Source organism: Thermobia domestica, chromosome 5, assembly GCF_964235325.1.
Source record: "Thermobia domestica chromosome 5, izTheDome1.hap1.1, whole genome shotgun sequence".
Taxonomy (NCBI): Eukaryota; Metazoa; Arthropoda; class Insecta; order Zygentoma; family Lepismatidae; genus Thermobia; species Thermobia domestica.
Genome location: NC_137458.1, coordinates 40,161,631 through 40,182,791, shown reverse-complemented (window position 1 = coordinate 40,182,791; position 21,161 = coordinate 40,161,631). Strand labels below are relative to the sequence as shown.

Genomic DNA, 21,161 nt, shown 5'->3' with positions numbered 1-21,161 from the left:
GTGTATATTTTATGAGCAATTGTTCCTTAATCCAATCTCATACAAACACAACTTATAGTGTGAACATCGCAGAATCTTCTTTATCTTCGCAATAAATAACCTTATTAGTGATAATCACATTTTGTAACTCAGTAGTAAGGAGAAAAATAGTTCTTTGCGTACCAATTACATGAATTTGCTTTTTTTTACCTTGTTTTCAAATAATAATAGGTTTTGTTTTTACAGGCGTGCTACCAGTTTGGACTTACCCATGGCAATGCGCTTCCGTCATCTGAAAGAAAATGCGAAAGAAGCGGTCGGTGTATATAGATCGAATATTCATGGTCGAGGGCTCTTCTGTCTTCGTGATATTGACTCAGGAGAAATGGTGATCGAGTATGCTGGTGAGGTAAGAAATCGGATTTTAAGAAAAGTCGTGTATTCTTTAACTTTTATAGTGGAATGAATTGTCCAACGAGGGAGAAAGTTAATAATTAATTGTATTCAAGTTGAGCGTATTACAAATTACTCACCTATTAATGTTCCTTGTCAATTATTCCTCCGTATTTCTTGAGACAGGGGCACTCATCTTCACAGGCACACAATATCTTAAGTTCTTCTGCATAACACCATCTTTCATTTTTAAATTTTGTCGGTACTTACGGTCGCTTACTTTTCCCAATAGTTATATATTATTTTCTGTATAACAATATATGTATGTGGAAATGAAATCTTTCAGTTTAACGTTTCTCGATTATGCCCTTTAGGCTAAAGGAGACGGATGATTAAGGCAAGTGGATGATGATGGAAGTATTGGTAGAATGAGAATGTGGAAGAAAACGAGAGTACCCCGAGAAAACTTACGGACCAAGGACATAATGTCCACCAAACATTTACTTGGCCGGGGATCGAATCAGGGACAAAATATGCATGTGGTTCTAATGTTAGGGCACCTTTGGCGTGGGATACCCGGGTTCGATTCCCAGCAAGAGCTCATGTGGTTCGGATTCCACGTTAATCAGTATGTTCATGTCTCATATAGCCTCGCTGCTGAATGGGACGTTAAATTCAATATTGTAATGTTAGGGCACTAACTCGATGTACTCATAACCTTTTTTACTTTTGAGAGACAATAGAAGACAAGAAAGTGGTGTATAATTATCCATCATGACTGGAAATCACGAGAGGAATAATTAATACGTGTATATACTCTGGTTAGAAGTGCTAATTAGGAAAGTGGTGATCGTGAAAAAATCAAATTCGAGATTTCATCATATTTACATTTCATAACTTTGTCCCCCTTACATGCGGAAAAACGAATTTTTTGATATTCGTCTATTTGGCCCAATATAAATATGTTCACTCACCTAGAGACCATACAGCTCAACATATCGAGACCAAATTTTAAACTTAAGGTTCACATAAGATTCTCTAGTAGTTGTTTCCGAATTTTTTTCCTACCCCCAAAAGATAAGGGTAGTTTATTGAAGAATGAAAATCAAAATTTGGGATTCTCTCGAAAACGGCTCTAACGATTTTTTCATCAAATATATAACATTGAAAGTGACTATGTTTGTGATTTAACTCGTGAACCACCCAAACGATCTCGATCAAATTTTCAATATATATGAGGTTCGGGCCTGGGATAGTTTTTATCATTTCACTTGGACGGTGGATCGTAGGGGTGGGGGAGATACATATTCGTTTTTCTAGAAAAATCCACAAGGGGTAGTATACCTTGGTTGTTTTTTCGGAGGATTTTCTCAAAAATGACTCAAGCGATTTTCTTCATACTTCATAAATAAACGTTTCATGAATATCTTGATAGTATTCAGATCTACTATCTCATTTTTTAAAAATTTTATTTTTATTTTAGCGTTCAACAGCGAGGCTGTATGAGATGTAGACCTACAGCTTGAGATGGGGTCCGAACTACATGGGATTCCGCTGGAAATTGAACTCGGTCTTCCACGCCAACATAACTCATTTTTCCTGAAAAGATCTACAAGAGGTAGTTTACTTTTGGGGATGAGTTTTTTGGACGATTTTGTTCATATTTCACAAATAAACGTTTCATTAATAAACTGATACTAAGGCGTATTTCTTTGTCCCGAAAAGATCCACAGCAAACAAAAGTACAAAGTCAAATTAAATTCAGTATTCATGTATTTTCTTTTTTTGGATAATAGTTGAGGTGATTAATTAGGATTTTTTGTGAAAACAATACTCATATGTTTGATACATAATCTTATAATTTTTCCGAATTGCTGTATTTTACAGGTTATACGAACTACATTGACGGATAAGCGAGAAAAGTTTTACGAATCAAAGGGCATTGGTTGTTACATGTTTCGAGTGGATGACCAGATTGTTGTAGACGCCACAATGCGAGGAAATGCAGCAAGATTCATTAATCATTCTTGTGAGGTAAGTATTGGATATTATAATTTCTCTTTTCTTCCACTTAATATATTAAAATAAAACTTTATCTGAAAATTTAATGTAAATTAAGATCACATATTTGCAGGGCTGGATCCAGGATTGAAGGAGGGGGGCAATAACTACCAAAATAACCAATCATACAGAAACTCTTCAAAATGACATGCGACAATATTCATTATCCCTAACAGCAGTGAAACGTAAAACGGACTGGGGGGGGGGGAGTATTTTAAAGAGGGTCGCAAATGATATGCAAGAAAAAAAAATGTTCTTTCCTCCTGGCTTCTGTTGCCTTCCCTACTTGAGAAATGCTATATTGTTTTGCTTGGTGAATCCTTTTCCTTCAACGTTCAGAAAATCAACTTGCTTTTGCTTTTGCAATGCTCTGCTTTAAGCCCCAAACGGAAACATAATGGCAGAAAGTCTTAGAATGTGTTACTATTTTCACTGCTAGCTTCTTATTTTAGATAGCGTACATTTATTACGAAGGAGGGGGGGGGGGGTGCACGTGCACCTTTGCACCTTCCCTAAATCCGGCCCTGCATATTTTATAAAGTACTACAAGCTGACGTAACTAATTGGCAATGCCAGATTTAAATCTTGTGGGATATCCAACCTAACTTTTAACTCCCATGAGGTAAATAACTTTTGTAGTGTTCGGGGTCACGGGTTAAGGAATTAGGAAAAGGGTATTTAAATACCAAAAATCCTATAATAATTTAAAAGTCGAGATAGAACAAGGTTTATTTGCAATTTCGTTCCCTTTGCACAAGACATTGAAAAATTTTTTATATATATATATATATATATATGTAACGACGTTCATAAAATACATCTGAGGTGTCTTCCATGAACCCAAGGACCTTAACTCTCGTAATTTTGTTTACCCTCCAGCTTACAGTACTGGAGAAGTATGTCACTACTCCGCCCAACGTACCCTATCGGGCGAGGATATCTTCAGCTTTCAATCATCTGCAAGATCCATCTCACTCAAACGGCCTGCCTACTTATTCTTACTTTCAGTTTCAATACTGGAGTAAACATGAAACACTACCCAACCCATTCAATGTGCCTTGCTCTTTAGCATATAATATCAAAGAGACAAGAACGAATCCACTTTCAAAGAGAAGCCTCTGCTGGGCACAGTTCCACAGTTAACCGGATTTCGCAGAAGAGCTCGCTTAGATTGTCATTTGAGCGCTTTTTTACCTGAGCGAAGCAAGGGAATAAAAAATTATTCTGCTAAAAAAAAAAAGAAAAAAAAAACTTTTACATATAAAAATAGACAGCTAGACTCACAAGGCAATCCATGTCAGATTGTACAGAAATATATACGAGTAAGAATACCCAAGGAGACTATTCTCAAGATTATAACGAGTACTCTTTATACATGGGAAATAGATAATTCCTGAACTATTGGAAATGTTTTCAGTTTTATTTTATTTGTTACAGTAGTAGGAAAAAAATAATAATAACGTGAAGAAGTATCTTAAATCGCGAAAATTATTAAAAAATCAAATTAGGTTTACTCACACTGACGGTTGCATGTAAACGCATTTTCTTATGTTACTTTGTCCATAATACTTGACCAGCCAAAACATTATGACACCTAATATCTGGTATACACTTTTGACTTCCAGGACAACAGCAATGCGGTTTGACATGTAATTAAGCCTTGATAGATGGCTGGAGACATGTCGCCTAATCTCCATATAGAAGTCTTAATTTGTTAATTCCACGGAGGGCACTGAGCTCAGATCTGACGTTCAATGATATCACAAAGGCATTCAGTTGGGTTAAGATTAGGTGAGTTTGAGGGTTATTGGAGCAATTAAAATTCACTACTGTGCTCCTCGAATCATTGCAGCACAACACTGCCTTGTGACAAGGAACATTGTGCTGCTACTGAAAATTAACATTGCCAGTTTGAAATACAACCCACATGAAGGGTGTATATGATCAATAATGGCCTGCTGACAGCTAGGAGCCTTCATAGCGCTCTTCTGGTCCATAGATGACCATGTGAAGATTCCTCGAATCATAATGGATCCACAGCCGGCCTGATGTCCTATACACATCTTCGATAACTGTTCCTCCGGAAGACTATTCTGTCCCGGCCATCGATGTGATGATGGCATAATGGTGATTCATCGGATCATCATGAAACATTGTGACATTGCTCGGCGGTACATGACTATGGGCAGAAGCTCATTCCAGTCGTAATCGATGTCCAACATTTTTAATGAGGTATGGCTGCCGAACGTCTTGTGGCTTGGTTCTTGTTTCTCCGTCTTTTCCGAATTTTGGAAGACTAACTACGGCAGCTCGTCAAACCCATAACAATCTCATTGCATACAACTGACCCCAATCATACTGATAAATCGCCGGCCATCCCCTTTCTACGAACACTTACCACATTGATCGAGTTATATTCCTGTCGCCATCTGGCGATTATTTCTGCTATCCCCCTTACCAACAACTTCCTTCAAAAATAGAGCGGTCATAATATTTTGGATGGTGAATGTATTTTGTGCATTTATTTTCTTTTACTGACATATTTTATCATGATAATCTGTTTTTTCTATTTCAGCCTAACTGTTATTCCCGTGTCGTAGACATTTTGGGGAAGAAGCATATATTAATCTTTGCACTACGTCGTATTCTCCAGGGAGAGGAACTAACGTACGATTACAAATTTCCTATTGAAGATGTGAAGATTCCGTGTACTTGTGGCTCTCGTAAATGCCGCAAGTACCTTAATTAAAAGTGTCTCCATATAATTTCTTTTGTTACTAAAATCGGGATTTTTGCAATAGTGCGATGTACAAATTAATAAAGAAGTTTTTATAAATTTAAAAAGAAAAAAATCGTCTCCTTCGTAAAACGTGATCTTGTTCTTAAAGAGATATTGAAAAGTTTTTGCATGTTAATGTATTGTACGTGTTTTTTGTTGAGTTTTTTTTTCTAGCCACCATGTGGTTCTTGTTTTTTGTATAAATTATTTTTAGAATATACTGAATTAGAATACGTTATAAAGCTACATCACACAAAAAATTGGTGTGGTGTGTTGATTTCTTCCCCAGACGTGCCTTTAATTCTATATCCTGTGGATATTCTTTGTGATAATGTGATTCCCCCTCCAAACTGTATTTTGAGACCCTTTCTTATTAATGTGTAATTTATTATTGTTAGATGATAGTACTAATTTTTTTTTATTATTATTAAAACAAGAAGAAATGTGATTATGCTAATAAGATTTTTATACTTTTCACATTTCGATACCTTTGTTCTGCACTAAGATGTTTGTTTACAATCAAGTGTTTTATTATCATGTGTAAAATACAGAAAAAAAAAATACGTGTACTATGTATATATAAATGTTACCAGCCCCTAGTCTCGACGTTAACAGAGAACTAGTAGTTAACTAAGAATACTGAACATTCCTATTGTGATCGTTGTATATAACATGTAAAAATAACTATACTTGTAATTGTAAAGTTCAAATAAATTTTGTAATTTTCTCTCTTTTTTAATTTATGGTGTTTTATATAATAATTTAGAACACCCACAGTGCATCAGAATTTGTTCTTAACATTCAAACGAAATTTTGAAATATTTATTTTTCGATAGGTCAACTATAAATCTACTTAGATGGGTCCATCTCACAATTTCATGCCTTATGTCTTGTATTTTCAACGAACTTAAGAAGTTCGTTAGTGAATTTCTTTCTTTCTTTCTATCTATCTATCTATCTTTCTTTCTATCTATCTATCTTTCTTTCTATCTTTCTTCCTTTCTATCTTTCTTTCTATCTTTCTTCCTTTCTTTCTTTCTACCTTTCTTTCTATCTATCTTTCTATCTTTCTTTCTATCTTTTTTCTTTCTTTCTTTCTATCTTTCTTTCTTTCATTCTTTCTTTCTATCTATCTATCTTTCTTTCTTTATTTCTTTCTATCTTTCTTTCTTTCGTTCTTTCGTTCTTGTTTGCTTGTTTGCTTGCTATCTATCTTTCTATGTATCTATATATATATATATATTGGCCAAGTTCCGATTTCGGGAGATTTAAGGAGCCATATCTCGGGAACCGGAAGAAGTCATAGAAATATGATATTTTTCAATTTTGAGCAGTCTTCGTAAAACAACATATCGCAGAACGCTTAAACAAAACGTCTGGAAAAAAAAAATCAGTACTCAAGGAAATTATAAATGAATAGATATATTACGAGAATTGTTTAATGAGTATAATAATAAATTACATAGAACAACTGTGGACTGAATATAAAATCTGTGCTAAGTGCCAAAAAGGAAAAGTTTGATTTAATGTAAAAATGTGGCCTATGTGCTTAACACTATTTGGTAAGAAACGCTATCTAGCATTCACTGTGGAAGCAGTTCAAATAATCCCCAGAAGAATGCACGTGCCTATATGTCCCATCAGTTCTGAAGTAACATCTGGGCTGTTTACTAATATTTTCGTTTTGGCACTTAGCACGGATTTTATATTCAGCCTACAATTGGTATAAAGCCTGTATAAATTAATAAGAAAAAATAATTCTTTTTAAGTTTGTTCTGGCAATGCTCTTGGAGCATTCTCAAACTTTAAATTATCATCTCTTAATTGTTTACGCCAGCGTTTCTCGAATTTTTTTTCAGCCTATGGTCCCCTTTATATACACGTATATAAAAACTACTGTATAGTAAGTGGTATATGCCTATATATGCCTGGTAAGTGGTATATGCCTGTATATATATAATATGTATGTATGTATGTATGTTTTGAGCCTATACCATTAAATTTACACAGTACTACTATACTTAAATTTTTAAAATAGTACTTCTTAAAATTACCTCAATTTTATTTTGGTAGTAAAAAAGAAAATACACATTTGGTTTATAAAAAGAATAATTAAAGACCAGGAATAGAATATTTTGTAATACGTCTATATAAACTATTAGAATTTGTATAATCCATACCTGTTGAGATTTTCAACTGTAGTGTTGATAAGCAATTCACTTTTTTTTTCTCCTAATGTTCAATCTAAGAAGACCACAGGCATGTATCAGTTTTAGAAATGCTGGTATACGTTAGTATTCTTGAGCGTACATTTTCGAAATTGGAAGTACCTCTCTATTTACCAATTTATTCTATAAGATACTCAAAAAAAGAAAAAAAATCGTAATATATTTAGTAATTATAGTGTATTAGTGCTTTTAGGTTTGAATTGGCATAAATTGTATGTAAATGAGTTGAGTTGATTATGAGTTTAACATTCCTTTCAGCGGCGAGGCTGTATGAGACGGTAATTGTATGTAAATGGTTGATTGGAATGAAAAGGTAAATACCGTAAACCGCCATTTAAATCACATAACACGAACTTACTCCAAATTTTGGTACATGCTTTTATTGAATCCTCAGTAATAAAGATTCCGACGCGACATCTATTTAAGCTAAAAGGTAATATCTGACAATTATATACAATAGATTTTACTTTTCAGTAATCTTCGGGAAAAATCCTTATAAGGAATTTCGTGCTGATGTTATATGTCAATAAGCTGATTTTGTGTAATGTTAAATGAAAACACTGGACTATTGATCATACAACCCAGTTTAATCAAATTCATCTATAGATAAAATTACCTTATTCTGAAATAACAAAATGCGGACATACTTCGAAATAACTGACTTTCTATAAACAATGCTAAGTTTGATCTTAAGTTTGCTTTTAAAACCTTATGAAAAACACACTGAAATGCACGATAAGTAATTGAACGAGTACTTATACAGGATGTTGACTTTGCCTATTCATATCTTTCAGATATATATACAGAGTGTCCGAGACGAAATGTCCTAATTTGAAATGTCTGCAATACAACATGCATTCGATTCATAAAGAATATTCATACAGCAACGGATACACAAAGTTTGAAAGTCTTGTTTGTTCAATCACGCTGTTTCTACATGAGCCCCATGAGTGGCACAGAGGATGTCTAATCGATACTCGATTTTTTTTCTAGGTATCCTTTAGCATCTGTGGCGTAACTGTCTCAATCTCATAGCCACTCCAGTCGCCTGATATTACTGTCCTGAATTTCTTCCTGTGGAGATATGTTAAGGACAGGTTGTACTCTAGCAAAGTGACAACTCTGAAAATGCTTCGTGAGAGGATTAAAGCTGCAACTGAGACAGAAATTTTTCCTCTTGAAATGCGGACATGTCAGCATAAATACTGATATAATTCACCTATCCATAGAGAGTAACACACTGTTTGTTGAGGTATCTCTTCTAACAGCAGTATTGTTTGTCTAAAATAAAAAGCAAGCTGATGACTAAAGAGCAATGATGGTTTGAAAATTGAAATTATATATATATATATATATATATATATATATATATATATCACCAAAGATCAAAAATTGCCGTAGCCAAAGAAGCATTCAACAAGAAAAGATCACTCTTTAACTAGCAGAATTAATTTTGGACTAAGGAAAAAGTTGGACAATTGCTATATATGGAGTATTGCACTGTATGGTTCAGAGACTTGGGCACTACGGAAGTTAAAAATAGAAATATTTAGAGAGCTTCGAAAAATGTGGTATTGGAGAGAGATTGAGAAGAAAAAATGGACAAACAGAATAACAAAGAAGTTGTTTTAGAACGGATAGAAGAGAAGAGTACGCTTTTAGCCATCATCCTTTTAAGAAAGGCCAATTGGATTGGACACATCTTGCGAAGAAATTTCCTTCTTCATATAGCTATAGAAGGAAAGCGAGGAATAGGAAGAACAGAACTGAGCGATGATTTGAAAAATAGAAAATATTGGTAGTTAAAAGATGAAGCTGAAGATCGAAAAACATGAAAGAAACATTTTCAGGAAAAAAGAAATAGTTCCAGGACCTGCCAACGGGCAGAATAATTTATATATATATATATATATATATATATATATATATACAGTCTTCCAAAAGTCCTGCAAAAAAGTAAAAAGCTGTAACTTTGAAAATACTACTTACAATTTTGTATTTTGTCTGTAATGTTTAGTGAAAATGTTAAAATTTTTGTTGGCAACAATGAGCAGATGTAAACGTTGACGTCATAACCGCAAATCACGGGACAAAGATGGCGTCTACTCAAGAGAAAGCGCAGTGTGTGGTGTGGTTTTGTGAATTAAAATCTAGTGTTTTGGTGAGAAGAAAATTCCGACAAAAATATCAGAAACAACCACATGCAGGTTCAAGTATCAAGAGATGGTACAATAATTTCCTAGCTACCGAAAGTGTCTTGGACTTGCCTCGTAGCGGAAGGCCAACAACCAGTGTTGATGTGACTCAGTCTGTGCAGGAAGGCGTGTTGCGAAGTCCAAAGAAATCGTTGAAACGCAGATCCTTGGAGCTGCAAGTGCCAATGACAATGCTACACAATATCGTTCGTAAGAAAATAAAGAGCCTTACAAATTGAAACTTGTACAGGAATTGACGGAAGAAGACTGTGACATAAGAAGTGAGTTTTGTGAAATGATGCTTGCGCGGTTGAACAGTGATCCAGGGCTTCTTTCAAAGTTACTGTTCTCAGATGAAGTCACGTTTCATGTGTCTGGTAAGGTAAACCGACACAATTATAGAATCTGGAGAATTGAGAATCCACACGAAATTGAGACACATGTTCGTGATTCTCCAAAGTTAAATGTGTGGTGTGCCGTTTCAATGAACGTCGAAATGCCATTCTTGGATTCCCGAAAAGACTTCAGCAATGTTTGGATGTAAATGGTGCTCAGCTGGAGGTTTGGCGTTGAAAAAAAAAATGCTTGGAAACAAAATTTCAGACTTTCTTACAATTCCACTAAAAGTTTTGTACAAATACAATAAATGGTTACAAAGTTACAGCTTTTTACTTTTTTGCAGGACTTTTGGAAGACCCTGTGTGTATATATAAATATATATATTCTAGCCTAATATATGGCGCCCTTTATGGTGCTATTTTTTGTGCTTTAAATTGCTACTGATGCTAGAAAGAAATGAGTAATTTCTTCTCCGGCGGCATATAATTGCTTAACCCTGTAGCAGGATTTTTTTAAGGAAATATTATGATAATGATTACTTGCAACGTAGTGAACTTTTTTAAGAGACGTTTACTTGGCTTCTAGTGAAGATATTTATGGTGGAAATTATACTCCCTATTGTCCGTAGTGTCACTGTAAAATATTCACATTTTTTTTTCTTTTTTATCCCCTGAGATAAATTAGCGAAGGAACTTATAAGTATGGGCCTTCAGAGATGACGAATGAGATAATTTAACATTTATAACTACACTTTACTTTTTTTTTAAAGTAGGGATATATCTGGTTTTATTTTTATTTATTTTTCGTGGCACACCAACGTGTAGCAGCATTTCTAAGCTTCGTCCAAAGCAGCCACGTAATCAGGAATTTTGTTCAACTTTACCTCCTCTGGAAGAGAACCGTCGACTGTCTTTTATGTTTACGCTCTGAGAATTCTGCAATCAAGTGTCTTGCTAGCCGATGACGAAAGCTAGGTTAGTCTTGAATGGGCCAATCTCTTCTGCTTAATTTCCAGAGTACAAACAACAGTTTACAGTGGCTAGATCCGTGAAACATAGCTTACGAAGCTATTTTCAGGAATATCGATCTCATAGTAGACGTAGCAACAGGAGTATAACAGCTCACCTAACAAGTTATTCCTTCCTGGACAGTTGTAGTAGACGTAAGGCTACCACATTGGAAATTTTAGAATGAGCTGAACACCACATTTTGTATGTTCGATTGCAAAGGCATGTATTTTGCCAGTGAGGACTTGCTTTTGAAAGGTGGTATAATTTCATCGACAACCAGCGCAGTATATGTTTCGTACGCCTAATCAATTACGTTCAGGTATGTGATATGTGACCTAAATTTTTAAGTTTGATCATTTGGGTGATCTCTTACAGAATTAATCTCATTATCATTGAGGGTAATTGTTTCCATTACAAAGGGTATTTGGTGCGTGTTTAGACATGTCCAAACCTGCACTGTAGAAGCTCTAGTCATTATCTCAGTGTCAGTTGATTTTCAGCTGTGTTAGTGAAATGAGGTGGAGATGTCGTGGTCAAAAACTGAATACCGGGCAATTTTGTGCTACAATTTTGCATGTGGTTTAAGCGTTGGTCAGTGTTTAGAGAAAATGACTCCTGCGCTTGGAGAGGATTGTCTTTATCGTACAACGATATTTAGGTAGAACCAAGAGTTTCAAAAAGGAAATTTCAGCTTTCAGGACTCTCCAAGGTCAGGTCGGCCATCTTCATCTGTTACTGAACAAAATATTGCTGCAATAAGGAAAATGCTGGACACAGATAGACGGGTTACATACCCTCAAATAGAGGTATGCTTGGGCATTAATGCACCAGCAGTTCGTGTTATTCTCCGCGATCACCTTCGAGTTAGAAAGCTTTGTACCCTTTGGGTACAATATGACTTGATCGATGATCAGATGGCACATCGTGTTTCATGATGCCGTGAAATGTTGAAAAAAATTTAAAATGGAGAATCTTCCTGTGTGAATAGTATTGTGACAGGTGACGAAATTTGGCTCTATTATTATGACGTTCCGATTAAGGCTCAAAACAAAGTGTGGGTGCTCGAAGATGAGGAGACCCCCGTAGCTGTTCGAAAGTCCACATCAGTGAAGAAGAGAATGGTGGCGGTATTTTTTAGTGTGCGAGGAATTGTCTTATTAACACAGAAGACAGTGACAGGGAAGTGGTATACCGAGGAATGTCTGTCTAAAGTTCTTAACCGCTCTCAAACAGTTGCGCCCGAACTCAAGGATGTGCACATGGTTTCTTCACCACGACAACGCTCCAGCGCACCGTTCAAAAGTTTGCTCAGAGTATTTGGCCAGCACTTGACTAAAACTGTTAGAGCACCCCCCGTACAGTCCAGATCTCGCTCCTTGCGACTTCGCGCTGTTCTCCCATGTGAAGACCAGACTGAAAGGAAGGCGTTTTGCAAGCGATGACGCCCTACTAAGGGCTTGGGACGATGGGTGTACCCAGATCTCTGCTGAAAGATGGAAGAGTTTCTTCGGCGACTGGTTTCGAAGAATGGAAAAGTATTTAATGTGTGGTGGAAAATACATAGAAATAATATAAGAAATAAGGTCGTATTGCAAAACTTTCCTAGTGCCCTTGTATTTTCTTGAAACACTTAAATGTCATACCTATAAAATAAAATAGACCGACCGAGTGCAGGATCAGAAACTCGGACGTTTTTAAGCTCTGGTAGTACTACAAATATCCACTAAGATAGAACTCTTCCCAGAAAATAAAGTATTGGATGGGAAGTATACTTTCCACCGCCTGCGAAAGTCCTAAGAATACATGTTTATTCCAGCAGCAGTGAGCAACTTGTTAGCACATTAGATGAGTATCCTCCAATTGGGTCGCTTTCCTTTAGGGGGAAAAAATGACATTTTTCACTACATTATTTTAATAATATAATCTTGAAACAAGTTCAGAAGCTACCATTTAACCAAGTAAAATCCCAAGTGATCTACTTGATACTCAAAACTGGATAAATGTCGGTACATGGTTGCTCTATTACCTCAATAAAGTAACTAATGTTTTTCTGAAAGAAGCAGAAACTTAACGCACAATTTTTCTGTCTATTAAGTGGAAAGGGATTTAGCTGCTCACTACTTAAGAGATTTACTTTTTACTATTCTTTTCTTATAACAGTTAATATTGAGCAGTCTTGTAACTCATTAAGACTTGCTAGCAAGATATTTCACTTTATGGAGATGGAAAATGTGTTCTTTCTCCAAATTGGGTGATGGAACGTTTGGAACATATATGGATTTAGCGCAGTCGAAAATATAAAAATCACCGATTGCCATTCCAGGAAGAAAATGTGTTCCTACCAGTTTTATTTATTTATTTATTTACGTCTCTGAAGAAAGACTGATTTAAAATAGCCGTCACTAAAGTGTTAATTAACATGTATCTCGTAAGCCATAATTACACTAGTCTAGCACTTGATTTCTAGATTTCCATATCTCCTTTCGAACCACAGGGGAAATAAACTGACTAAACTACCCTACTTTACTGGCTTAGTGACCGTACTTAGGCAAATGGAATAGAACCAAAGTCCGTTGATCCTACTATTCGGCGCTTTTACACGTCCTTTCATAACTCGCTGTTTCTGCGTAGCCACTTTCTCCAGCTGTAGTAGGACGACACCGCGGTGAAGCAGGGGCAAATATCGTGTGCTAAGGCAATGTTCCGCCGTAGCGATTTGCAAAGGAAAACAAATTTTTAAATGCAATAAAAATAAAGACTACATACAGATACAATATGTACTCACTTTAGCATTGAGCAGCACTTGAAGAATAGCTTGGCATGCACTATCTTAAGAATATTCCTCCTTCGAAGTTTCTGAGTTTTTCTATTCAAAAACCGAATTCTGAAGTATGTCTTAGCCTTGTCGAATAGTTTCAAGATCGAAGTGTCTTTCTTAGGACATCAAACGGTCGGCCAATCACATTCTTTTTCTTTTCTTCGATTCACTTTTTTTTTTTTTTTTTTTTTTTTTGTGAAATGTTCGAAATATAACTTCATACTATTTTATTGCTTCCATCCACCTGGAAGAAGGCGAAACGAGACCACCACATTGCCTCATTTTGCCGCCATTGAACTTGGAAGGATTGCAACTATCTTGAATCCAGTGAGACCTCAACTTTCGATATGATTTCGAGGAGTAACTTTTTACTCACAGTCTTATCGAAATCATAATACACTGGCTGTTTCCACACATCTATCAAGCCTCGAATCATTGCTACCTGATCATTTCTGTGTGGTCCCAAAAATAAATAAGCCTCTCATAGCACGCACCTATTAACATTCATTTCATCAAATATAAGCACTGAAAATTTCTCCACGCTCTTTAAGCGGCGCCCTTGCTCCGTCAAAGTTTTCAAAACGGGGATAAGAATTCCAAGGAAAAACAGTAATTTCTGCATACAACGTCGAAATATTGACACATTGGGTACGGGGATTCGAACTTGTAACCGCAGATGACTGTATAATTTATCACTAAGGCGTGTTGTGTTAATGCACGAATGATATCTTAATCAATCCATCTTACAGTTTTTTCTTGCCATTTATTAGGATATTTACTTGGCCCAGTGTAAAACTTTTTCGTAATGTATCATCACCCGGTTATTAACCATTCTATTGAAACAATCACAATGTTATATTTTAGAACTGGCCTTTGAAATTAATTCTTTATTATATTTGCTTTCCAATTCTTTTAACTTCGTTTGTAAACCTCTTATTTTGACTTTGTACATACTGTTAGACTTCAGTTCTTCGTTCTTTTTACGCAAAACGAAGAGCTCTTCCTTTGGTTTATGCCCCTCACTCTCCAAAGAACAAACGGAAAATAACATAAACAAAGAGTTATTTTTTTGTTTCAGTCACAATAGTTATTTCATCTGGCTGCACGCCAATGTCTGTTTTTTATTTCTTTCTTTAAAAACCTAGCTTCCGCGCATTTACTTCTTTCGTTATTTACATGAACACGGTTTCGTATGATAATGGTAAGTTCAGTGAAGGCACATCTCGTTTAAACTTTTTCTTGGGTGGAATATTTAGCTCACTTTTTAAATGATGTTCATAAGCTTCGGGAATAAAATGATCGGGATAGACGCTGGCGTTTTCAACTTTAAAGATGTCTTTCCGACAGCATTTCTTTTGCCAAACTTTCCTCAAAGGATCCGAGGAAAATACATGATAAATAACTTTGGAACCCGTAGTATTTCTACTATGATTGCAACAAGTACTTACAAGGGACACCCGCGAACTTGAACAGGAGAAACCGGATTAGTTACTGTAGAACATTTCATCCGGTTTCTCCTGTTGAAGTTCGCGGGTATCCCTTGTTAGTGTACAATTCGACATGCTTATAGGCTAACACAAGCACTAGAGTAATTAATGTTTTCTTAAAATACGAAAGCAAGAATCACTCACTTCCCTGCAAAAATCAAACAAACAATCAAGGGTGAGTGACAAGGACCTTGGGCGAAATTTGTTTCTGCTCCCGCCATGACGTCACAATTTTACTGCATCTTCGGTTTTCAAAGAAGGGTAGTTATGACGCGACCTTAAAAGAGGAAAGGAACAAGAAAAGGGAAAGGGTTTACAGAAAGGGAACAGAGGAAAGGGTTTACAGACCTTGGAATAGAACTTGCGTTCTGGCAGAACACTCAAATATACGAGGGCCAGTCGAAAAGTTGTACTGCTTGAGTAAACAAAATAGCGAACTTTTACAATACTTTTATTTGTGCACAAAAGTTCGATACAAAGCTACGTTGCTACGTAACTATCTGCTTTATTTAAACATTTGTCGAGGTGTAGCACAAGTTTTTCTATGCCTTCTGCGACGAATTTCCGTCCAATATCCGATAACCATTGTTGGGTTACACCTTTCACCTCATCATCTGAGCGATATCGTCGCTTTGAAAGTTCCTTTATGTGACAATAGATGGAAATCACAGGTGCAAGATCTCAGTTATAACTTAAGTGATTCCATACGTTTTATTAAAACTTGCTCAGAAGATCGCGTGTTACTTTTTCAGCATCCAGTCTCATATTATCATGCAGGAGCACAATATTGTATTTTTATCACATGTTTCGTACACCTGCTGATAAATTTCTGTGCAGTTACACCTTTTTGCCCATAAAAACAAAATCAACAGACACACTTCCAGTTTAGAAGGTCATCTGCAGCTGCCGAGACAGGTTCACAACTAATTAGCAAACAAATTACAACTGCTGCGTCAAAGCCGCTACGCCATTCGCTGCTGATAAATGTGTGCAGTGTTGCCGCCAAGTTTCAATAAAGCATATTAGTGCCCTGAGTTCTTACGAAGGTGTACGACTAACATTCTAACTCACCCACAGTAAAGTAAAGAATTCAAATTAATGAAATAAATAATACAAAATATTTATTGTAAGGAGAATAAAATATTACACAAACAAACATATCGTATATAGATATATTTTATTTTACCTAAGATGTTATATTTTCATCTGTTACTGTAGATTGTTAAAACAGCATCCAAAGAGAATGATTCTTTAATTTAAAATGATTTAATTTTTAGATTGTTATTTAAGGTAGACTTGTATAGGAACAATACATTTTAAACTTGAATAATAAACTATGCAGCTTAGGCTGAAAAGTATTCTCTCTTGTCATACTTTGATTTTATTGTACTTACTTCGCAATGTTGGAATTATTTTTGGAGATCATAGCATCTTACTTTATCTACCTTCTGCATTCAAAAAAGAAAAAAATGACCATACGAATTATCCTTTACTTCAAAACAAGATCATTTTGTAGAGAAAGATTTAAATTTCATAAAATATTAACGCTTCTATTTCTGTCCAAAAACATGTACAAAAGCATTTTCGTCAATAAGACTAATTGGAATTCCTTCACCGTTTCATCTAATATACCTAGGTACATTCACATAATAGAAGGCAAGCTAGAATATATAATTAGACAACAAAACTAAACTTTCCTTCAACAGAGAACAATGTGTATTTCATGTGTACAAGATTGTATAACCACTTAGCACATTTAAGAAACACCGAAAACAAAAAAGGGACTTTTTTTTAAAGAGTATTATAGAATTTCGGAGTATTTAGAGAGCATGCTATAAACTTTATCCACAGACTGTATAATGTATTTTTTGCTGCTGTTGGTATCGTATGGAATTAGTAATATGGATTTTGCTGTATATTGATTTGTTATGCTTTGTAATAAATTTGAAACGCTGATACTTCTTACGTGTCCTGTGTTCTTGGTCTAACTTTATGTGAGAAAATAGTGATAATAAACTAAACTGAACTGTATATTGGGTGTTTCTAAACAACACCAACGACGTCTGCAAGGTGATTCCTAACACCAAGACAAAAGAAAAAAGTGTACATCAACCTGAGTGTAGGAATGTTGTCATTTAGTGCTATGATCAGGAAAATCTGTCAGGAAAATGTTAAAAAAAAAAAAAAAAAATGTCGTATCAAAGTCAAGTAAAAGACAGTGTTCTTTAAGTCATAGACTCCATTAATTCACAATTGTAGTGGCACAAGAGTATTCCACGAAGAAACTGGAGAATTCCTAGTATGTTATGGATTATCATTAGTTCACTGAGAAAAGTAAACAATCAATATCACTATTTCAATGAATAAAACTCATAGTACATAGTTCGTTGAAATAACAGAATTCAGAAGAAGAAGAGATAGGCAGGCATATTTGATTAATTACTTCATCTCAACCAGTGGCGTAACTAAAGGCTTGGGAGCCCTCCCGCAAACAGCGTGGAGCGGGGCCCCTTCTTTACGTCCCACTTCTCGATTTAGGGCCTCCTGATGACCTGAGGTCCCCCGCAAGGCGGAGTCTGCAGGGTCCTTATTTACGCCCCTGATCTCAACACAGAATAAACTCTCTGAAGAAGAATTGAAATAAGTCTTTAATGCCTCACGGTTATGGCTTTTAGGCTAATTGAGACGGATAATTAATGTAAGTTAATTATTATAAAAGTATTCATGGAATAAGACTATGGGAGAAAATTAGAAAAATCCCAGCAATTTTATTGGCACTGCGTTGTCCACCACAAACTTTCATGATCTCTAGCAAATTGGGACCTCTAGCTTCAGAAGTGAGCTCTCTATTATTGGGCAACCAGTTCGGAGAAAGAAGTATGATTACTATAGAGGTATTGATCTAGTACATACTATTTCTGGGAAACTAATGCATATTTTAAAAAAAATGCTGACAGGAATTCGCAGATTCTTCGTCTGGAAACGGAAACGGTACATTCTTCTAGATTATTTTGTCTCAGCTGGTTTGTCGGGATTCCCCAGTGGATCGAGGACAAGTTGTCGGTGGGTCGTCACAGTGGTTTTTAATATATATTTTTATTATTATTTGCAATGAACAAAGGAGTTGTAACCATAGGAGTCGTACCACGGATAACGACGTGATTCATGAAGTTCTATAATGGTGGATTGGCACACAAATAGAAATCTACGCTACTGAAGTAAAGACACTCGTGATAGATGGCAAAAATATATTGCAGTGGCAGGAGGCCAGTCGAGAAATTATACAGTTAAGTTCAATTCATATCCGATAAGGTTTTTGATATTAATCTCCAAAGACATTTACTGGACGCCCTTTGTATTTGCATATTTCACATCACGATTACAGCATTTAGCAGACGTTTAAATGTCAATTCTACGAGACCTACATAGTCAACATTAATGAACTAAGTTGTATTGACTATTTCGTTGTAATAACTATTTTTTTAACTTGTAAAACATTCGATAAAATGTATTTTAAAGTCGAAAGAAAATGATACAGGATCACGCTGAATAATTTACTTAATTCAGGGCTTGCAAACCTAGCAGGGGGCATCGGGAAGAATACAGGTAAAAAGACAGTCATGGAACAATTGCAATAGATGAACACGTAAAAATGTATAATAGAAAGTTAAATATAGTGTATGAGAAATGTATATTTACCAAGAAGAAAACGTAGTTATCATTGAAGCTTAAGTGAATCTTTATTAAAATTGTTTAGCAAAGATTTCACCCCGAGTTTAACCCCCCAAATTTGATGGTTTATAATTCGAGAACCAAAAGCATTTATTTTATAAGTTTTTATAGCAGCAAAGGTCTATACTATCATGTCAAGATTGATCCATATCAAATGAGTTCGGTTATTATCTTTTTCCTCCGAAAATGTGAAACTCCAAATTTGATGGCCCGTAACTCAAAAATTAAAAGCATGCACAGCATAATATTTTACAAGTTCGTATATCACCATGCTATGTTTGATCCAAATGTGATGAGTTCGGTTGATGTTTTTTCTTCTTTTATTTTATATTATTGTTTTCAAAATGTAAAAGCCTCAATTTGATAGCTCAAAAACGGGAACCAAAAGTCTATATACCATAATATTTCATATGTTTACTAAGCTTGTTAAGTTCTACCAGCGTGAAAAGTTTGATAGAACTCGAATAGGTTCAGTTGAATTCGTCCGTTATATACCGTCCATGATTTTTTCAAAGAAAACCAATGAAGAACGGAAAATGAGGAAAAGTGCTTGACAAGTACAAGCCATTCCTAAGAATTAAACCTACGAAAGTTGCGAAATCCTATGCAAAATTCATATTTCAATAATTTCGTAAATGGTGAGTCATACAATCAAAAGACGTGTACATCAGAATGTTATTTTGTTCTCCGAAAGTTTATTCTGAGACAAAGTAGATTAACCAAACATGTCTACCTCATTTTTGCATTCTTAACAATGTTTTTCTAACTTGAACAATGTACTGTAATCTTTACTCGTTGACATGTAGATGATCGTTGTTTATTTATCTCATTAAAATTTTGATAAACCCAGGAATTCTACAGTTACTTGCGCGGTCCTTTGCCACATCCAACTGTGGTTTTATGGAATCTGCAGCTAAAAATAATGAACATTATTTCTTGCACGACTTTGATCCGAAATTTCATTCTCGAGTTATAGCTTGTTTTCGCATTTTCCGTACAAATTTTTGGCTCATCATAGCGTCAAAAGAAAGCATTTCTACATCTAGATTAGTCTATACATTTCATGTTATGGTCGCAGAAATCACCTCGCAAACGTTATCAGTGTTGTAAAATATCCTACGTACTAATTGATGTTTCTCCGACATATTCGTCTCACCATATAAGTCCCAAAAGTGTGTACCTCGGCACATGGATGGTTGAATGGGAAAAGCTGAATGAGCAGTACACACTGAAATCAAGCACATTTTACTATGATTGAAGATCCAAACAAAGGCACCGCAAGATGCTAGGTACTAACTTACGATTCGACCTAATACTTTTCCATTCCTCTTTTTGTAGTCATTAAAGTAATATATTCGGAAAAATACTTTTTAAAACATAGAAATGACAATTCAATGTGAATAATTAAGATAGATATTCTACCCTCAATAACAAAAGAATTTTTCCTAGTATAAATTTTAATAACATTGAAATTTCATTACTATGTATATAGCAAATAAACCTTATATAGTATAAACCTCAGTATACTATATACTATTCTTAGTATAAACCTCACTTAGGGTTTCGTTTAGACACAACCAGCTCAGCGTAACCTGTATTTACATCTTCTTTTCGCGAAAATATAGCATCCTGTGCTTCCCCGATGACGATTTCAGCTGTTGTATGAACTACTAAATTATCTACTACATGTCCAGTAATAGTACGGCCTTGATAATCTCCTAGGGTTATGTGGAGGTGTGCTCCTTCTGTAGAAACTGTTCCAACTAGAGAACTTATCTCCATGTTTTCTTCCAAAGTTTTCACCTAAAATAAATATTCATGATGACTTGTAGAGCATGAAAAAATAGGGTAATTTGGTACTTCGTTAGAATCATAATTTATGTTAGTACCACACAAGTCAAAACAGAAAATTACCACATTCATGTCTAAAATAAGCTCTGAAAATGTAAACACCAACTCCTTTATTTGTTTACCTATGAAGGCCAAATACAGCTGATATAACTATTTCCGAGAGGGCCTCGTGGCTATATGATTAGTAAGGCATAGGAAACCGGTTCGATTTCGATTTCCTGTGCACGTTCATGTAGTTCGAATCACAAGTTAAGCTGTAAGTCTATGTTACATGTAACCTCGATGATGA

General features: G+C 35.3%; 2 protein-coding genes across 6 annotated transcripts in view; one reads left to right on the top strand and one right to left on the bottom strand.

The window, feature by feature from the left end:
- trx (histone lysine N-methyltransferase trithorax) overlaps positions 1-5,951 on the top strand; it is an 81,702-nt gene extending 75,751 nt beyond the window's left edge. For all 4 annotated transcript variants that reach the window (XM_081758617.1, XM_081758619.1, XM_081758621.1 and 1 more), the window contains 3 exons: positions 226-388; positions 2,260-2,406; positions 5,009-5,951. In XM_081758617.1, the coding sequence (XP_081614743.1) occupies positions 226-388; positions 2,260-2,406; positions 5,009-5,182 (484 nt within the window). In that variant the 3' untranslated portion in view covers positions 5,183-5,951. The remainder of the gene's footprint in view (positions 1-225; positions 389-2,259; positions 2,407-5,008) is intronic.
- Positions 5,952-15,755: 9,804 nt separating this feature from the next.
- LOC145685884 (bifunctional protein GlmU-like) overlaps positions 15,756-21,161 on the bottom strand; it is a 54,609-nt gene continuing 49,203 nt past the window's right edge. For both annotated transcript variants that reach the window (XM_081758616.1, XM_081758615.1), the window contains exon 3: positions 15,756-20,824. In XM_081758616.1, the coding sequence (XP_081614742.1) occupies positions 20,573-20,824 (252 nt within the window). In that variant the 3' untranslated portion in view covers positions 15,756-20,572. The remainder of the gene's footprint in view (positions 20,825-21,161) is intronic.